The sequence below is a fragment of the Lepidothrix coronata genome, unplaced genomic scaffold (assembly GCF_001604755.1).
Source record: "Lepidothrix coronata isolate B3197 unplaced genomic scaffold, Lepidothrix_coronata-1.0 Scaffold40, whole genome shotgun sequence".
Classification (NCBI taxonomy): domain Eukaryota; kingdom Metazoa; phylum Chordata; class Aves; order Passeriformes; family Pipridae; genus Lepidothrix; species Lepidothrix coronata.
The window spans coordinates 3,329,328-3,349,108 of record NW_016690220.1 but is presented as its reverse complement, the minus strand read 5'-3'; the positions used below and the strand labels follow the sequence as shown (position 1 = coordinate 3,349,108).

At 38.4% G+C, this 19,781-nt stretch overlaps 1 protein-coding gene across 1 annotated transcript in view; it reads left to right on the top strand.

Annotated features, from left to right (window-relative positions):
• Nucleotides 1–19,781, top strand: part of GALNT12 (polypeptide N-acetylgalactosaminyltransferase 12) — a 46,065-nt gene extending 26,284 nt beyond the window's left edge. Inside the window, exons 6-10 of the mRNA XM_017813165.1 lie at nt 112–288; nt 2,843–2,974; nt 9,158–9,271; nt 15,238–15,393; nt 18,000–19,781. Coding sequence (XP_017668654.1) covers nt 112–288; nt 2,843–2,974; nt 9,158–9,271; nt 15,238–15,393; nt 18,000–18,137 — 717 coding nt within the window. The 3' untranslated portion in view covers nt 18,138–19,781. The remainder of the gene's footprint in view (nt 1–111; nt 289–2,842; nt 2,975–9,157; nt 9,272–15,237; nt 15,394–17,999) is intronic.

Below are 19,781 nucleotides of genomic sequence, written 5' to 3'. Positions count from 1 at the left end.
GTGTGATTCTCGAGAAGGTATCATCCTTACACAACATCCTTGTTGTTACTATATCCTTCTTCTTGCAAAGTTTCAAATTAATGATACACGCAATGTCAATTCCTTGCTCAGATATGGCAGTGTGGAGGAAGTCTTGAGATCCATCCTTGCTCCCATGTAGGTCACGTTTTCCCCAAACAAGCTCCATACTCACGGTCCAAAGCTTTGGCAAACAGTGTGCGTGCAGCTGAAGTGTGGATGGATGAATATAAAGAACTTTATTACCACCGAAACCCACACGCTCGCCTGGTGAGTTCAAGTCCATTGTTCCTGCAATTTCAGTAGGCTTTGTTTTCAATGAACTATTAATTAAGCTAATATTTAACATGAAGTGCTTTTTATGTTCATTTCTTATTTCTTCTAAAACTTTTTCTCAAGCATAGAATAAGTGTATAATTTTTAATTCCTTGGAAAAAATTTGAAATTCTGTAAGACTACAAGAATGCCAAATCTATGTCAATATTAAATGAATGAATGAAAGAAAGAATAATGTTAAGTGAGGTGGCCAAAATAAGGAGGAGTTTAGCTTAAATTGTGCACTTCTGTGAAATGGCTGATACAGGATTCTCTCAATAAAGAATTACAGAAATGCAATTAATGAATGCAAATTCACAAGTTTGAGTGAACAGTAGACCTTTAGATGAACAGCATGATAATAATCCTTAGCAAAATTACCTGTCTTGTGATAATTGTAAAACTTTGGACTGATGTAAAATAAAATACATATTTCTGTTTGCTTTACTGCTGCACCACGTTTGTTAAAGAAATTCCAAACCCAAAATCAATATTGAAAAGATTAAATTAATTAAAATAAGTCCTGGGAACTCAGATGAAAATGTTCCCAATAAAATGTTTAAAGTATCAGTTCTGTTGTTTTGGGTGGGGTTTTTTTAAATTAGTATTTTTATTTGCTTTGAAATGAAAATACAAGATCATTTGTTAACAAAACTTTTAAAGAAGATAAATATTGTGAAAATTGAGTATGTCAAAATAGTAAATCAGTGTGCAATTTAATAACTTGGACATATTTATCATGAGAGGCTGGAAGACACATAACACTGAAAATGTCCTCACAGTGCCTAGAAATGGCACTGTGAATGAACCTCTGACACAAGGCCCAGAATTCAGGCCCAAAAGAAATCATTCTGTGCTGTTGCTTGTTTCTGGAGGTGCCTGATCTTCCCAGGCCCTACTCTTTGTATGGAAAGTTTTCTAAGCACTGGCTTTCTGGTTTTGTTCTTCAGGAGAGCTGTCCTGCAGTTGCTGCTGGGCACTTGTCTCCTGCTACACCAGACCAGAGCTTAGGGACTGAGGGACAGGGAGCTCCCGGCACATTTGAGTGACCTACCCCAATAGATATGCCAGGGGAAAAAATGCTCTTGAAACCATTAGGCTTAGGATACTGGAGGATACTGGGGAAGCTGCATTTGGTTAGCTTCCATCTTGTGTTCCTTTGGATTAAACTGGGTAATTAGACTATTATAGTCTACACATTTGTAATTTTTTTTTTTACTTTAACGTCATAAAAGCCATTTAGGTTTTATTATTAGAGTCTGACTTAGAGAGAAATGTGGGATTCACCCATAGGCAATGACAGGCTGATTCTGCTTGTCATACGCAAAAAGAGCAATGAACACTGACAATTTTTCTTGTAAAATGCTGAGCAGCTTATGTCTCTAATGACAGAGCTTTATCTTTAAAGGATATTTGTGTGTTAGTATTGGAAGTTTTGCATATTGGCTTATTGTAGCACCGTGGATGTAAGCTGAAACTCATGTGTTTTTTTTTTTTCCCATATCAGAGCTCTTGCCAATGAACTTTGGTTTCTATAATACTCTGTGCACCACTTATTGCATCAGTTGAGTTCAGACCTTTTTACTTCATCAAACCCAAATAATCAGTTCTGTAACATAATGGAAAAAAGATTGAAGCTATGGCTGCAAAAATTGGTTTCATGAAGTTTCACTTCAAGATTAATGTTCAGACCTCAGAACTAATATGTCACGCTGTTTATTTATTCAAACAGGCATCTCTGCCTCTGCTTTACATCTGTTTTGTGTTTTCAGTGGTATTTCCACAGCTTTGAGAAATGCAAATAAATTTGTTGTTTGAGGAAATAGTGTGTCAAGTGACCTGTAAAAATCTGGGGGCAGTGAACACTATTTCATGCCTGACTATCTGAAGCCCTAGTCAATATAAAGATAGGTTTTTGAAGACACACATGAAAAGATGTGAACTCTGCTCCAGTCCATAGACAGAGAAAAAGCCTACAAGGAAAGCTTTTCTCTGGAGGTTTATGACTTCATACTCCTCACCCCCCAAAACTATGAAGTTCAAAGGAAGCATTAGCAGATTTTACAGGTTTCATCAGTTAAGTGTAAAACTGTACAGGTAGTTTGCAAATGGATGGTGACATAATTTAAAATCCTCAAGATTCATTCACTGCTTTTGAGATTTTCAATTATCCAGTTAAAGGAAGTCTTATTTTCCAATACGCCTTCTTAGTCTCCAGCAATCTGTATTCAAGGGCTTCCTCACTTGTGGATTCAGGGAGTTTTCTCAGAATGTCTTCTAGAATATTTGAAAGTTTTACTTGCACAGTTCCAATTCTTTTTTGTCAACATTTAATGAATATAAGGATAATGAAATCAAATCCAGCACCCAAACATGGTGATTTTTCCTGGCTAGAAGTCCTACTCATCACTGTAGCATACGGTTCCTAATAATGTATATAGATAATTTAAAAGAGAGCATCTGTTCTGGATGGGGTTTTTTTAATCTTTTTTCTTTCTTTTTCTTTCAGGAGCCATATGGAGATGTGACAGAAAGAAGACTTCTTCGAGAGAAGCTGAAATGTAAGGACTTCAAATGGTTCTTGGAGAATGTGTATCCAGAACTTCACGTACCCGAGGACAGACCAGGCTTCTTTGGAATGGTATGTGGCTGCTGAGAAGGGGCCTCCTTGCAGTTCTCTGAGCTCTCCTACTAACTCCGTGTGAATGTGTTTTTATGCCAAAGACAGTTTGGGATTTTAGTAGAATTCAGTTAGAATTGATAGGCTTTAAAACATGGTTTCTATGAGAATCTTTATTTTAGGGCATGCTGTTTATGAAAGAGTTCTGTGAGAGAGTAGATCAGGTAACGTTGCCATCAATTTCTCCTTCTGAGTGACATCTTGAGACTGTTAAACTTGGCAAAGGATGTAATTTTCATTTCTTTAAACTTTGCATAGTGAAAAAAGAGAACGGTAGAGTGTTTTAGTTTTTAGTTGTAGAGTTGAAAGGAGAAAGAGTGTGCTTTGAAACGTATCTTTGCACATTTTATCTGATGAAAACTATGACACTCTAGGGTAATGGGAAAGACAGCTGGTGCTAAGTGCTCCCAAGTCATAGGGGATTCTGTACGTCAAAACCAACATGTTAATTTTTAATCAGGAGGTCACTTTAGACCAGCAAGGGTTGGTTCAATATCAGAATCCACTTCTCTTTTTAAGATTTGACAGCTTACTATGCTATTTGCAGCTTACGAATAAATATAAACTATAGCTCCATGCATATCACATTACTGTAATCTCATTTGGTAGGGATGAAGGCAGAGAATGATGCAACAAATAACCTGTTTCTTCTGAAAAATCATCATATACCTGCTGCGTGTTGGGAAGACAAAACTACACCTTTCCGCCAGGCAAAGATGTACCAAATACCTCCCTGATTACCAATGCCACATTGACTTAGAAGTACTTTTGGTGGTAGCTTGATCACTCTACAGATCCAACTAAGCTGTGTTCCCATACTGCTGCAGCACTTCTAACCCTTGTCTTGCTGCCATCTCTCCTTCGGTTACTCAGTGTCTGCTGGGTCTCCTTCAGGAACAGAAAAAATCTGATCACTGTGGGCATACAAAACATACAAGAACCAAGTCTCCCCACAGTCTACCCTAATAGCTTTGTTACTTCTTAAATGAAAAAGGCCCTAATGTGAAAATGCTGTGGTTTCCCATGGGGAACTGTATTTCCCATGGGGAACTGTGGGAGCTCCCACAAGGGAGTGCATCAGTTGTCAGCAAAGCCCTTAGGAGCCTCAGGGAGAGTTACCACACTCTTACATTTGTCTTGGAGCTTGTACTGGAGGTAGTATCTCTGTGTGATCGCTGGCATGAAAGGTATTGCCCACCGTTACCCAGTACCTTGAACAAACCATCGTACAACATTAGTTTGGTTTTTGTTGTTTTGTGCTGGATTGCTACTCATAAGGTCAGGAACAGTTGAAGCAGTAAGATATTATAAGACTTACCTTCCAGGAGCAGTTAAGTAACTTCATCTTCCCTCCACCTCCGTCCTTCACCCTCCAAAAGAAAAGCTGGACTGGTGGTGGTGATAATGCTTCAACTTCCTGGGGAGGGGGAGGAATTTGTGCAGTTTCTTTCACGATTTAACTGCACATGGCATCCTCAAGCAAGATGTTGACAGTACCTAGAAATAATAGTTCTTGTTCGGAGCTGCTTGAGGTATCTATAGTGTAATTTAGGTGTGCTCTATGTATTTCTCTAAAAACAATTCTTAAATGCTGTCATCTAGTTGTGAACATAATAAGATTATACCATTTTTGGGGGGAGGAAGAATTTAAAATGTGATTAAAGTACAGTTGTACTCTAAGAAACTGAGTGCAAAAATGACACCTACTGATTCAACTGATTTGTGGATTTTGAGTTCTATCTGCTCTCTTCAATGAATCATTGATCATATTTTTACTCCTGCCTTAGCTGTGTAGTGCTTTTCTGGTTCACAAAAATACTATGTTTAAAAGTGGCAGCTTTGTTAACAGCACAGCTTAGTGTGAGGTTATTTAATTGTTCAAAGAGAATACTAAGGCATGTGGGGATTTGTCCCTCCCTTGAAAATCTTTACACTTTTGAACTGAAGTTGACAATCTATCTAAGATTACCCATAAGTCAGCCATGTGTTATTGAAATAGAATAAACAATTATTGGGCAGCATTCAGTGCCATGCACTGACAAATACACCCTTGTGCTAATTTTTTTTCTAGATATGTAGATAAAAATATTCTTACCAAACTTGGTCATCTAAAAAGTTATCTGCCTAAAATTTTATTTAAACATACTGAATTTTGAATTTTTGCCTGAGATGTGATTGCATTTCTGCAAACTGCCTGAGGCCTAGAAATGAGAGAAATATCATCTTATTTCTCCTTGGGCTTCAAGTAGCTTTGGAACTTTGTGTGGGACATGAACTAATCCTTTTGACTTGACTGTGAGACCATACTCTGTTCTGACATGAGAAGTTTCTCTTTGTTCTTCTCAAAGACTTTCTAGCTGATATTTCTTCCATCTGAATGTGAAGCAACTAAGTTGGTAGATGTCTGTTGAGACTATCTAACCATAAAGGCATCTGTGACTGACTGAATCAATTGGGAGATCAAAAACTCTAATCTTTCTGTTGGCAGCTTCCTTCCACATTTTCCTCTAAGACCATCTCATCTTCAATTAATTTCCAAATGCTTAGTCATAATTTTCTTTTAATTTAAACCAGATATAACCTTGAGAAAATCAGAAAGAAAGATTTTAAAATCATGAAGAATTTGTTTTGCTGTGACATGAAAGAGCACATTATATAAATTATTTAAATATCACATGAGATATATGGACACGCTTACAGAAGAAGAGATCTTAACTATTTGGCTTAAATTACGTTATCAAAGATAACATAACATGTTTGAGATTCCAAGTTCTCAGAGGCTCCAAAACAACCTCCTCTAGGGTATACCTCTAAAACTGCATTATAATCCAAATTGTAGAGCTTCCACTCGAAATTGAACTGGTACCCAAGATTATGACTGACTAGACCTGGAGATCTGATGTCCATCATGGGAAAATATACACTACTTTGCTGGCTGTACAGCCTCTGAAAGCTTGATAAAGACTTTTAAAAGGAAGTGGAAAGAAATTTAAGCATTTGATAGTAAACTCAAGTGAACACACCGTGGCTTGAACCACATGCTTATATGTTTTTGAGCCTCCCAGGGAGATGTGGACTTGCTGGGGTGAGCAAATGAATCCAGCAGTGAGTCCTGCAATGAATCATCATTAGTTCCTTCAGAGGATCTTAGTAGTCAGTGCCATATAGCCATTTCAACATTGCACTTAAGTTAACAGGTGATATGAAAATAGCAAACACACAGTAAAATCATTCCCTGTGACTGCTCAGATTACCTTTGCGGTAAAAGCTTATGTCTGGTCAGTACTAGTGAAGCTGTTTGGCTTTCCACAGTATCAGCTGCCCATAGCACTAATACGTCAGCACCACTGCCACTGTGGTAAAATAAAGAGGATTCTGATCTATTTTGTGGATGAAGAGAAAGGTTGGCTGTGCTCCACTGGCTGTATTTATCAACTAATGTAATGAAGTTTTCATGTCAAAAATCTGTTGTTGATGCTTTGCTTACAATGGATTTTATCTTAAAAAAAACCCAAGCCCAAACTAATAATTATTCATAGAATGCTGTCTATATCATGTAGTTATATGCAAGTGTCCAGATGTTGGGAAACAAGAGATTTAAATTTCTCCAAGCAGTAAGGGATAAGGTCTAAGGTGAATATCTCAGTAGTTGCTGTTTGTTACCTATCCCAGCCTCCAGATTGGTGACTAAATGGCATTGTAGAGTAACACCAGCAACATTTCAATAGGAGGCAAATGCTGTACAGAGACGCTGTGAGTAGTCCTGCATGGGTAGAATGTTTTAGAACTTAACTATGTGTTTCAATGGCAAGGTGATCAACATTTTTTCTTGCTTCTGTTTCTCTAATGCAGCATTCTGCAAAAGAATTAAGGTAAGTCACAGACAAAATTTTGTTCTTATTGCATGACTTTTTTATGATAGATATAGGAAAAAAGATAGCTTCAGAAATGAGTGGATTAGCACTGTTTTGGTAGAGCTGTTACACGTAAAAGGGTCTTAAACTGTATATTCTCATTTCACAAGAGAAAAATATTTCACAAATTCTCTCATACATTTTTTCTGCCTTATAACGGGGCAGATTTTATTATTTTTTTGCATAAATGGTGCAGATTTTCAAATCTTTGTGTGTCATTTCAGATCAGGTCATTTAAAAGCTTAGAATATATTATTCCCACAGATTGGGTCTTGAATACCTATTCAGCTTCCTGATAAAGTGTGGGCACAAAACAGCATCTACTGATGTCTGATAAAATGAACTAAAAGAACCAGGTCAAAATATGGACCATGTATATGTAGGAATATGTCAGCATGTATCACAAGCATTTGTGCATGAAAGAGACAATGAGAGAACGTACATAGTAGCATCCTGGGGGTACAGCCTTGTTTTTTAACCTGTTTTTAACCTGTTTTTTAAATTTATTTTAAGCTGAAATAAAGCTTAAGTTCAATAAGCTTTTAAACAGCTTTTGTTGTGTGTATTTGGGCATTGAGTAACACATATAGGAGAGTTGCAGTAGTTCTGATGGTGCATGGCATTTTCAAATAAGGTTATTTAGAATTCCGAGCCACAAAGGGGAGCACATCTTGACCACGTGCCAGGGGCTGATGGCGAAGAGCGGTAGCAGAGGCATTGGGTTTCCTGGAAGGGCACCACAGATAAGGGCTTTGCTGGCCTTGGAGCCAGGACACAGTCAGCCAAAGTCATACGTTATTAAACATACTAATGAGAGACCCTGTGATCCTGAAGAGAGCTGCTGACAATGACCGAAACTGATTCATATTTTTAGAGATACAGTTACCAGTTTTAAGTTGTTATGACTTTTAAGTTGACATTTCTTGTTGTAGAAGGTAGAAACATGAGAACCTTATTGTTTGGTTTATGTAGTTCCATGGTAGCTTAAAAAATAATCTTAAAAACCTTCTCTTTCTTGGTTTTCTAAGTGTAAATCTTGCCTTGCATTAGGAAGGTAAACAAAATGTCCTCTTTTGACTGCTCAAGGAGCTTTGCAGTGGTCTAGTGTGGGAATGGGCACAAATCAGTGAAAAGACGTTGGGTGGCGCTGAAAGTAGAAGCTGGGAAAGCAAAACATATGTAGAACACAAGAATCTAATTTTCCAGCTTGTGTGGTTTGCTCTGTGGTGGATTTGGGTCCTGGAGGGTTTGTCTTGTTTGTTTGGTTTTAGCCTTCTGCAATTCCTTTGTGTCCCTTCATTCTCCACACTAAGAACTGAAGATAAAATTATCATGACTAGGGAAGAACTGTGAAATTACACCTTGCTAAACTAACTCTTGTGAGATTTATGTTGCTTATTCTTTTTGTCTGTGATATAATTACACTCAGCAACAGGGGCATTCAGCTTCTTGTTTACAGAACTTATTTTGCTCTGTGTAATTTCAAATTTTGTTAATCAGTACTTGTTAAGGCATTGTTTAATTTATTTTCAGTTACTTTTGCCTCCTGAATACTTAAATGCAAATCCTTACTAATTAGCCTGTTGTTTTTAAAATCAGCTAACTTAATACTTTAAAATTTAAGTTATGCATCTCTTATGTCAAAGCTCAGGAACACTAGTAAAGAGCGTTTAATATCATATCTAGTTCTTTTTCCAGGGATATATTTTGTCTGCTTACATGATTTCTGATCTTAAAATCTGTCTGCTTGTTCAACCTCAAGAGGGTACTGGAGTCCTTTCGAGAACAAATCCTTCTAACATTTCCCATTTGACAAACTGAGAGAACTATGTAGTCATCTTTTCATAAGAAATTTGAACAAGTAGATCCTGGGGGGGAAAAAAAAGACTTGGCAGACTCTTTTGTTCTGCATGACTTGCTGGCTTGATGGGTTCCAACAGTTTTTTGTAGTTTCTACCTACTTCCTTTGCAAATACACTGGAACACAGCGTCATTCCTAGGGGAAGCCATGGTACCTGGCTGTTTCAATGCCCAAAGTCAAGATGGTCCCAACAGCTTTATTTCACATTAGTCTGAAAGGTGTTACCATTGGATCCATTTGATCTATTCCTGTTAATTTGCACTAGCTTTGCGATGGATCTCACAGCCCAGCTGGATGGGTGTAAAGTGAGTATAGAATATCTTCCTTACTTCAGACTAATACTTATAAACATTCTTTTGTTTTGTTTAGCTGAAGAATAGAGGGATGGAAAACTTCTGTTTTGATTACAACCCTACAAATGAACATCAAATAACTGGACACAGGGTCATACTGTACCCATGTCATGGCATGGGACAAAATCAGGTAAGATTCATGTTTTATTATCATTTTGATTAACACAATGGTTGTAATGTAAGGAAGTATGGTAAAGTCATTGCAGTAAGGCTGAGAGAACATGTTGCCACGGTAAGGTGATCTTAGTTCTACTTTTGATTCTTGCACTAAACTCTTTTTATTTTGATGTATCTTCAGTCAGGTTTTCTTCATTCTGCAGATGTGTCTACCAAGTCCAGAGAACTCATGCATACCTTTATTATGCCTTTCATCAGAGCTCATTAGCAGGGGTTAATAGCATAGCAGTGCAGCTATAGTGCTTATAGGCCAGTGTTCACTCATCTCCAGCTGGTCTTGGGCAGACCAGCACACCTCTGAGATTTTGTCTGTCCATGCCTCCAAGACCCTTAACAGCTTTGAAAACCTCACCTAGTTCCACCTGGGTCTGTCATCATGTCTCCTCCTCTTGGTGCTTGTGTAAATGTGCAAGAGGTTTTGGACTGCATCTTCTCCCATACTACATTCTCCAGAAATGTCCTCCTGGACTCAGGCTCCACAACCGTGGAGACCAGGGATCCATTTAACACTTTCATTTTTACTCTCTTGGTTTTAACTTCTGAGGCTGAAAATGCTGGTGTTTTTCTCCATGATGATTGAAACACTGTGTGCAGCAGTGGTTAGTTATGATGCCCACAAGCCTCTCTGCATAAAGCCATCATAAAAGTGTTGTGAGGCACTGTATGCCAAGTTACAATGGCTGTTTTGCATGATTTTCCATGACCACCTTCCATATTTGAGGTTTGCTGTTTGATGTGTGGCATGTGGCATGTACTTGCCTATCGAGCTTGATTTTTGGCTTCTAACCCAGATTACACTAAACACAGTACTTGAGGTGTGGTCTCACCAGTGCCGAGTATCAGAGGTCTTGTGAGACCTCTTGTACATAACTCTGTGACAGCTTGGATGGCTTAACTGTTTGGGTCTTTTTTTAAGGAAAATAATCCAAACATTCGGTTGAGAATGTTTGGAAAAAGGAAAAAAAGGGAAAATCTAGCTCGAAAAAGAACAAGAAATGTGGCAGATAAGCAGCGTATCTGTTGTTGTTCTGGATTCTGCTTAAAAGAAGACATAAAAGCCCAAGGACTGAAAAACAAGTCTGTTTTGAGGAGAAAGCTTCTAATATGAATCGCATTTTATATGAGAAAGGGAAAAGGAACAACAATCTGAGCACTGTACTTCAGATCTTAAAAAGAAATAGAGTTGTTGCTGATAGAAAGTTTATTGTCTTAAATATTAGAACTGTTGTTTACTATTATTTGTTAGTTCATGTCTGGTTTATGTCTTAATTTTCCTAATGTTTCTGTCCTGGAGGCTAAGATGCAGGGGAAGGCAGAAGGAGAATCTTGCACCATAAAAGCCAAAGGATGTCAATACTCACAGATGTATGCCAGTCATGCTAAGCCCCACCCCACCAACCCATTTTACTCCCTCAGTTCGGTTTCATACCTGAGTTAAGCACAGTTCTATACACCTATATAGAAGAGAAGTTAATAATCAGATAACCCAGTTAAGCCACTTTCTTATAAGTAAGAGCTGATTGTTTTTATAGATTAAGAAGTATTTAATTTATAAGGTTACATGCTAGCACGCAGAAGGTGTTTATACATTTATTTTTTCCTTGTATTACAGATTACAGAGAGGAGGGAGGTTGAATATTTGTATTTCTCTGAGCCAAAAAAGTTCATTTAAATTTTATCCCTTTCACCAAGAAAAATAAAGACATGGGATAAAAGGTGAAGGCAAAAGAGAAGTACAATTGAGAGATGAATTGTCATGAGATGACATTTTTACAGTTATCATTTGTTTAGCTAGCACTAAAAGATGAACTGAATTTACTGCAAAGATATCACATCGCTGGATGTTAGTGCTCTTCCATCTCTGCTGATGGTACAATGCGTCTGTGTACCTGCGGTCACAGGCACGAGGCTAAAAGCACCGATACTCTGAACTGTGCAAACCGCTCCCTCTGCTGGCATCCAAGCAGGAGGAGGAAGGAGAAATGGAGAAACTACCTGACTGCAATATAAACCAATAAAAGAAAATATGAGATGACTCAAGAGAACTGCAGAGCCTGAGGAAGGAAGGTCAATCACAGGAAATGGATAAAACAAGATTAGTGAGATGGGTAAAAGGCATGGGAGGGTTAACAGGAGCCAGGGAAAAGGGGCCAAAGTGACAGAGGGCAGTAGTAGTTTTGGACAGAGGTTGGACAACAGGTGATGAACAGGGCATGTGTGATAGAGGGAGGAGTAGTTAGGAGCTACAGGGAGGGAGAATGAAACAGAGTCACTGGAGAATATTTTAGAGGAAAGGGGCAGGGTTACGGAACATGACAGCAGAGATACCAGTGTGCAAATAAGGGCACGAGTAGGGGTGTCAGGTAGTTGCAAGAGAATAATTGGACAGCAGGAAGAGCAGCGGATGGGGGAATAGAGAGAGGCTAAAATGAAACAAGATGTAGAAGCATAAGTGAGATAGGAAATGGAAGTCAGGGTTGCTGAGCTTGCACCTCCCTTTTTTGGCTCATAAATAGCTGTGAAATCTACCAGCAGGACATTTCTCTCCATTTCCTTCCCATCCCACCACGCTTTTGACAGTTATTCTTAAAATGCTGCTCCTGGTGGTATGAATTCCTTGGTAGATGACAGTGTCAGAACCAAACCAGTCGAATCTCCCATATGTACATCCACCGCTGTCAGCTGATGAAATGAGGATGGCAAGGTTGATCATCCTCTTCACTGGAAGGAATTCTCCACTTAGAGTGACCCCTGAATATCTGTGTGCACTGTACTGAGAGGAGAGAGCTCTGTGATCTTGGTTATTTGTAAGGTCCAGCACCTGATCCCGTTTTAATCTGAGTAAATAAGAACCACTCTCAGATAAATAAAGTCCCTGGTGATTTGTAGGTGTACTTCCTTGAACCCCTGGCCTAACTGAGAGGGTTCCCTTTAGTCCTTTTGAGTTGCTTTTGTGTAAGCAGTAAGAAAACTAACTGGGAGTTGCTTAAAATTGGCAGGTTCCTTACAGCAAGAAGGTGAGGATAACACTGCAGTGATAGGAGCTGATTGTATATGGAAGAGAGGCCAGAAATACAGGTACTGGCTACTCAGTGGTTGCACCTCAAGGTGCTTATGTTTTGTGGAAGTGTCTGCCCCAGTAGATGAGAATGAAAGGCTTTGAAATTTAACAGCAATAAAGACCATTCCTCTTCTTGGTTTGGCTTGGAAGCAGAACAGAGAGCACCAATGCATGATGGCAGGAAGTTGACTTGATGTGGTAAGAGGATGGGAAAACACTGACTGACAGTATCCTTCTCAATACTCCCATTTGCAGCTGAGAGATTTGGTAAATAGTGAGAGGCAACCTAAAGAATTCAGCAAAACCCTTGAGTTATCTGCAAAAAGAGTATCAGACCTGGTAACCTCTCTGCTGGTTCTGCCCATGAAGTGCAAACTTCTTCCTACATGCAGAAGAGTACTAGCCAGGCACAGAGAGGGGTGAGAGTTTTTCAAGGTCTGGTGAGGTAGCCAAAATCTGCTGCTAGCCCCAGTACCAACTAGCACTGGTGCAGCTGGGGCATATCCTATATCCTGTAGGTTGTCTAGAAGCCATAGGCACTGGGAAAAAGGCCTCATCAAGTTTCCCAGTAGCACTTAAGGGAATCTACTGATTCCCAGAAGGAAAGAAATGCAGTAAGGCTACTAGTTACCAGATCATGGATCAGTTTGAAAATGCTTCCTTTCTACCCACAGAAGGCAAGAAAAGAGAACTAAAAAACACTTCACCTTTTGAGGAGCAACAAATTTATCTCATATATTACCAGATCTTGAAAAAGCCCAAAGCCTGAAGTATTTATTCAGTTTAAGCAGTATTGGGCAACAGGGCAGGAGTGCTTGATTGTGAATACTATAACCCCATTCCTTAAAGATATCCAGAAATTAACCATTTTACTTACTCTTCAAAATCTGGTGCAAGTCCTTGAGAAACCATTCAGGGAAGATATCAGTAGTAAGAAGTGCTCTGATCTAGTAGCTGCTCCATCTACTCTTGATGCATCTGGTACAATAAGCAGCTTACAGGCTTTCACTGATACTGAATACAAATTGTTAAAGAGTTATTATATGTAATAAATCCCCTAACAAGCGAGGCCTTGTGGAAGTGACAGCTGTAAAAAAAGTGTCCATCCAGACACAAGTGAGCAGGACTGAAGCTTTTTCTTTATGCACAAACCATAGAATTAAAATTCATGCCCCTATAGCTCACTGTGGTGCCCAAAGTGGCAGACTTTCCATGTGCCAATCAGATACTGAACCTGGGAATAAAGCCTAAGGGCCAGGGAATAGACCCTGGCTATTAGGGTAAATAATAATAATAGTAATAATAGGACCAATATCCTCACAATTTACATTTTTTGATGATGAGACTTCTTTTGCATAAGGCAAATGTAAAGGCATTACAGCCTACATCATAGGAACAGGCTCTAGCAATAGGTTTCAGGGGGAAATCACGGTCTCCAGGGTGTTATGTCAGCAGGGAGACTTCAAACTTGATGTTGCTTTCTTGAAATAGTCACTTCCTTTTGTGGCTTACTGCAAATGAATGGTGGTAGACAGGTTAATTCTGGGGGGGTCTGTCATTTGCATTACTGCTGGAAAAGAAAAGCCACGAGGCTCTATAGGGTGATGCAGTGAGCAGCACTGGTCTGTGTATGGCAGCAACAGCCACTGTGGCAGAGAAATTCCTGATTGTGATAATGGGAGGGTAAGATTTCATGAAACAACTATCATCACAGAAGTCTAGATCAGAGCTCTTACACCTGGAAATGGATGACTGCAGACTTTGTAACCACAGGGTCCTGTTTACACTGAAACTCCATTTTCGATTTCTCTTTCAAGGTTATTAGCCTTGCTGGTTGTTAAGGATGTTTTTGTGGTATGGTCAAGTATATACATTTCTGAATTGGTACAGCTCCCATCACAAAGCCTTACAGTCTCCAGGGGTGAAACAAAACAAAAAAGGATTCCTTCTCTCCCTCATCCTTTTATTGGTTTCTGCTAATGCAGCTGCACTATTGGTAATAAGCAATTTTCTGATGTTTATAAAACTCTCCTCTACTCTATTGAGTATTATCTAAATTAGATCTAAACACACATCTGTGCACTATAGTCATCTAAATTATTTACAGGCATGATAAATACAAACAACTCTCAAACTCTGCCACTCTTTAATGAAAGTCCAAAAGTTGGCAGGTGTCCAGGATAAATATAAAAATTTTAAGGAAGTCTTCAACCATAATTGCTACAGAAGCCAAGATGTTTTAAAGCATTCTACCTGTGTAGAATATCGTACAACAAGCAAAGCTAGTAAATTTTCTATAAAATTTTGTTCATGTTTAAAAGCCGCTGTTACTTTTTTAATGTTGTAGAATAAGGTGGTTATCACCATGCATCCTGAGTACTTTGTAACTGGAAATGAACTCTGACCAAACTGCATTTGAAATATGCAGTGAGCAACTCCTTAGTTAAGAGTAAATTGTTTTGTGCCAACTGAATTAAGAAGGTGCAGCATCAGGCTAGAAACTGTTTTCCGTCCTATTTCTAATAGGTGATATAGAATGTGAGAGTAGAATATTACAGTCAAATTTTATAAGTTCTTTAATGCTGGAATGCCTGTTTTCCAGGACATTTATTCAGCATTTCATGCACTTGAAGTGCTCCCAGAGTAAAGCAGTGCTGTGATGAGATTGATTTTCTTCAAAATAGTAAGCAAACAGCAGAAGTTAAGGATCCTTGAATATTTTTGGCAGAATTTCCCTTCACAATAGCAACTTTCATATATGAACTTAATTATAGTATCTTAGTATATATCCTTATAAATACTCTCATGTGTGCATGTGAAATGACTGCTGTCCTTTGTTTTTTCTCTTGGGTTTGTAGTTTTTTGAGTACACATCCCATAATGAAATACGTTACAACACGCGACAACCAGAAGTCTGTGCAGCAGTCGATTCAGGGACTGACTACTTGACAATGTACTTGTGTCAAGAAAATGTCCACAGTGTTCCTGAAAACCAGAAGTTTGTTTTCAGAGAGGTAAGTGTGCCTCATTGAGTTTGGGTTTTGTTTTTTTGGAAGTGGGTGGAAGGAGAATTGTTGAGGTTTTTTTCTTTTTATCTTAGGCCACAACACTAGCACAGATCTCTGGGAGAAATATGCTATCTTGGCTTTTAATATCTGAACACAGAACCAGGATAGCAGCAGTGCATTGGCAAAGAGTATGCCAGTCATAAAGAATAGGAAGATGAGAAGAAGGAAAGCAACCTTGATAACCTCAAAGGAGCTGGGAACACTCTCTTGCATCTCACCCCTGCTGTCTTCTCCTGAGATCTGATGAGCCTCAATATACCCCTTCCCCAACCAGTCTCATGACTGTCCTACTTCTGCTCTCTTTTCATTGACTTGTTTTATTTCACAGTATTTGTATTACAATTTATCCCCAGTACTTCACATACCACCCTTACTTTATACTCTTCCCTGCTTTGGAACAGCTGCTTCTCCTCTGCAGACCCTCTCTCGTAACCCTTCCCACAAGCACCAGGAGTGCTCCCTTTTTTGCAATGTAATGTGCAGTTGTGTGATTAGATGCATCATCAAAAAATACCTTCTACCCTATTCCTGCCCCTACATAGGACACATCTTACTGGCTGTGGGGACTCGGCAGATCTGTACCTCTCTTTTTAAACCCTCAAGCCTACTCCCAAAGGGGGGAAATACTGAGAAGTGTGGTATATTTATTAAGCATAACATGATCTTAGAAAAACTTGTTTTTAGTAGTTTTTAATCTCTAAAGAAGTTCCTGAATGCCTGAGAGAAAATAAGCTGGATGAAAAATTATGGCCTTGGTCAGGTTCTGGAGTGTTATTATTTGGCTACGGGTAAAGGTCACATAATATATCAAAATGTTATATTTACATAATGTGTCTGCATAATGCATCCAAACTCTACAGGATCTATGGTTAACAAATTTCATGCTTAGATACTACCACCAGTGGCAGGGTAAATTCTAAAAAACTATGTGAAAATTACTGTCCATTCACTAAATCTAGTCCAGACTGAAGCTCATAGTGGTATTACTGAATAAAAGTGTTTAAAAGGCTGACTATATAAATGATGTGTGATTTTAAATGCTGACTTTTAATAAAATTGCTCAAGGTCATATGCATTAATCTATAAGAATATATTGAAAGTTCTTCAGTCACTTCAGGAAGTAATTGAGAAAACGGAAATTTTGAAATTGAGAAATCTGAACAATTGAAAAAAAAGTTTTGGAATGCATCTGTTTCCACTGCATTCCTAACCATTAACTTTTAGCATCTGAAACGTTAGGAATTATTTTAAATTTTCTTCCTTCCTCATGATCACTTTGTTCCTGTGTGTGATTTGAACGTACTGCTCAGCTCCAATTCCTCTTCTTATACTGCATTAAATCAAAATCAACAGTCCCTAACTTTCAAGGCAAGTGATGGGTGAGGTGTCAGTACCACATTTCTTTTGCTTTGCACAGAGTAATATCAGACAGCTGTCCTTATGGATGTAGCATAATCACAGATTTAACCAGCCTTCCCAGCAGCCTGACAAGAATTAAGTTCTTATGGGCACTGAGTCAAAAATGAGTGAGGCAAATACTGATTAGTCCTCTCAAAAATGTGAATTATCACAACAGAAACAGGGAAGTCATTTAGAAGCTAAGCAAGCCCATGAGCAATAACACGCCACTGGGCATCAGGAGCTGTGGCTCAGGATGCAATTAAGTACAATATTCCTGATGACGGAAGGAGCAGACTTCCAAAGGAGTAAGGGTTATGCTCAGAAGCAGGGCATTTTTCTTTTGAAGCTGCTAAAGGCTTTGGAAATGGTTGCATGTGGGAATGTCACCCAGGCAAAGGGATGGTCTCAGAGCAGGGCAGTTCTCCATGGCTGGCTACACTGCCTTTCTGCAGCTCACTATCCTAGTTGTCAGTGCTCCTGGATTGGAGTGAGAGACGTGAACTGGAGATTAAATGTGCTTGGACACTACTGTAACAGGAGGGCCTGAGACCTAAAAATGTGTTTGTTAGGGAATTTGACTGTGGAGGCCTGTCAGACCTTACACATTTGAGACAGCTGCGCTGCCCTCCAGCAAAGCAAGTGAACTCCACACACATCCATAGGCAAGGGGCATGCTTAGATATTTTTACTTTTTCCACCAAAAATATCCCCTATGAAGAAAGGGGAAAATTTCTTCCTAAAAGTATGTTCAGCATCTACACTTAATGAACAATATTTACCTTTTACTTACAAGATGTGCAATAAATTGCTGAATTTGGGTAATGCCTGTACTTGGCTTTGGTTTTTACTGCCCATGTTCTGATGCAGTAACAAAAGGCAATGAAAGTGAATGAAGTTAACACATACTTTACAGGCTGAGATGTCACTACATGTATCCCTCTAAAGCAGTGTTAATGTAAGTTTAAAAGCAGGGTCTTTTGATAAAGTTCAGAGATCCTCAAGTTAGGCATTTTGACTTTACCGCATGGTCTCATTGGAAGGATATGCGTGATATTTCTTTGTGGCAAATGTCTTCTGTTATTTTTAAAACACAGTGATGTGTCTGTAATTTTTAAGACCTGAAAAGCAAAATTTCTTTCTGTCTGTTGTAGGATAGTACCTTGTTTCACCTACAAACCCAGAAGTGTGTACAAGCCGAGTCAAATGTTTACAACGGTAACCCAGCACCATTGTTACGACCGTGTACCAACTCGGACTACCAGAAATGGTTCTTCAAAGAACGAAGTTGATCCAGATGTTGTCTAGGATATAGCTGAATACGAAAAATGTGCTCTTTCTGGTCAGCAGTTAGTCAGCCTTTTTGAAAATCATGAGTGATATATTTTTGTATGGAAAGAACTGTAATTAGTTTACAAACCTTGGATCTTGTTTCCTGGAGCATTAGAAGGCACTAAGCATTGAGAGCTGTGTAAACTGCTACAGAATCTGCTCCTTTTCTCTATATTTGGCAGCTACATAACTGCTTCTGAAGTGTCTTAAGTTCTTTTCACGAGTGACAATGTATTTTTTTAATCTACTGTGTGGAAGTAAGGCAGTCAAAATAATTGCACTAATGTTAATCTGCCAATAACTTAAAATGTTTATTTTTCTACTAAAACATTCTTCAGTTGGGCCTTTTAACAGATAGTAGTTAATAGTTATTCTCATCTTTTAAATACAAAGAAGGTAAATGTAGGCCATATTCTGCCCTAAGTGACTACCACAAACTCCTCACTGAAGACAGTGTGGATTTACACATGAAGGCAGAGTATGTCTGCATAGTTTTGCACAAATAACAGTCTAGATGCATACAGATTGCACATGCCTGACAATACTATACCTTAAATGTTGTGACAATTTTAGATGCTCATGGCACCTGACAAGTTTCTAATCATGCTTAAGTCTGGTCTGGGAGTAAAATGGGTATTTTCTCATCTTTCTTAAAGAAATAAGGCAATAGTATTTAAAGATGATGCTTTGGGAAAAGCTATTTAGATTCACATGGACCTAGCTATGTGTCTGTGTCTCAGACTGCACAACTCATTTTAACATTATATGGATTTTTAACATGCATAAAACTTGCAAGATCAGACCTAGCAATAATTCTTTTGAAAAAAAAAAATCAAAATTACAACTAAAGAAAATGAACCTAATAAATACTTTCATTAAATTTTGTTTAAATAATTCATGTAAAAATGATAATATTTTAAAGAATGGTTTTGCAAATAATTGATATGATATGCAGCTAGTATTAATACAAAAAGAATTGTCTTTCAGGTATAACTTGCATTTCATCTGGGGACTTCTGTTCTGATGAGCTGGCCATGTCAAAGCATATAGTCCAGTTGAATACGTGAGGTTTAATCTGTACCAGTACAAGATGGTTTCTGCTGTGGTGTGTGGGATCTGCCTTACCCAATCAGACAAGTAATGTGTGTATAGCAATGTATCTGGTCATTGACCAACATCACTACAATGCTGATTAGAAGGGTTTCAGCTCATAGGAATAATTTCTTTTTTTATCAGATGAATGTATGTTTATATATAGAAGGATGAAAATGTCGACCTTTTTCCCCTCAGAAGTCTTGGCATCTATTTTATTAGTTTGGGATGTATTTTGTTATTTGCCTTTGTTCATGTTTTCTATAAAAAATGTACAGTCTTTTCTTTGAATCCCCATAAGCTCATGCCATTTTGGCATACCTATTTATATGATTGGGGTGTGGGGGGAGGGTTTCTGCCTGTAGGAGATACATATGTAGGTTCTTCCAAGGTTTTTCTAAACCTGTCTAGATAGAATGTTTTTGTGAGCACCTTTAAAGTTTTGTCTCTGTGGGCTGTGGACTGATGAAATTGATGTTAGAATTAATAAAATATTTTGTGATTCAGTAGAG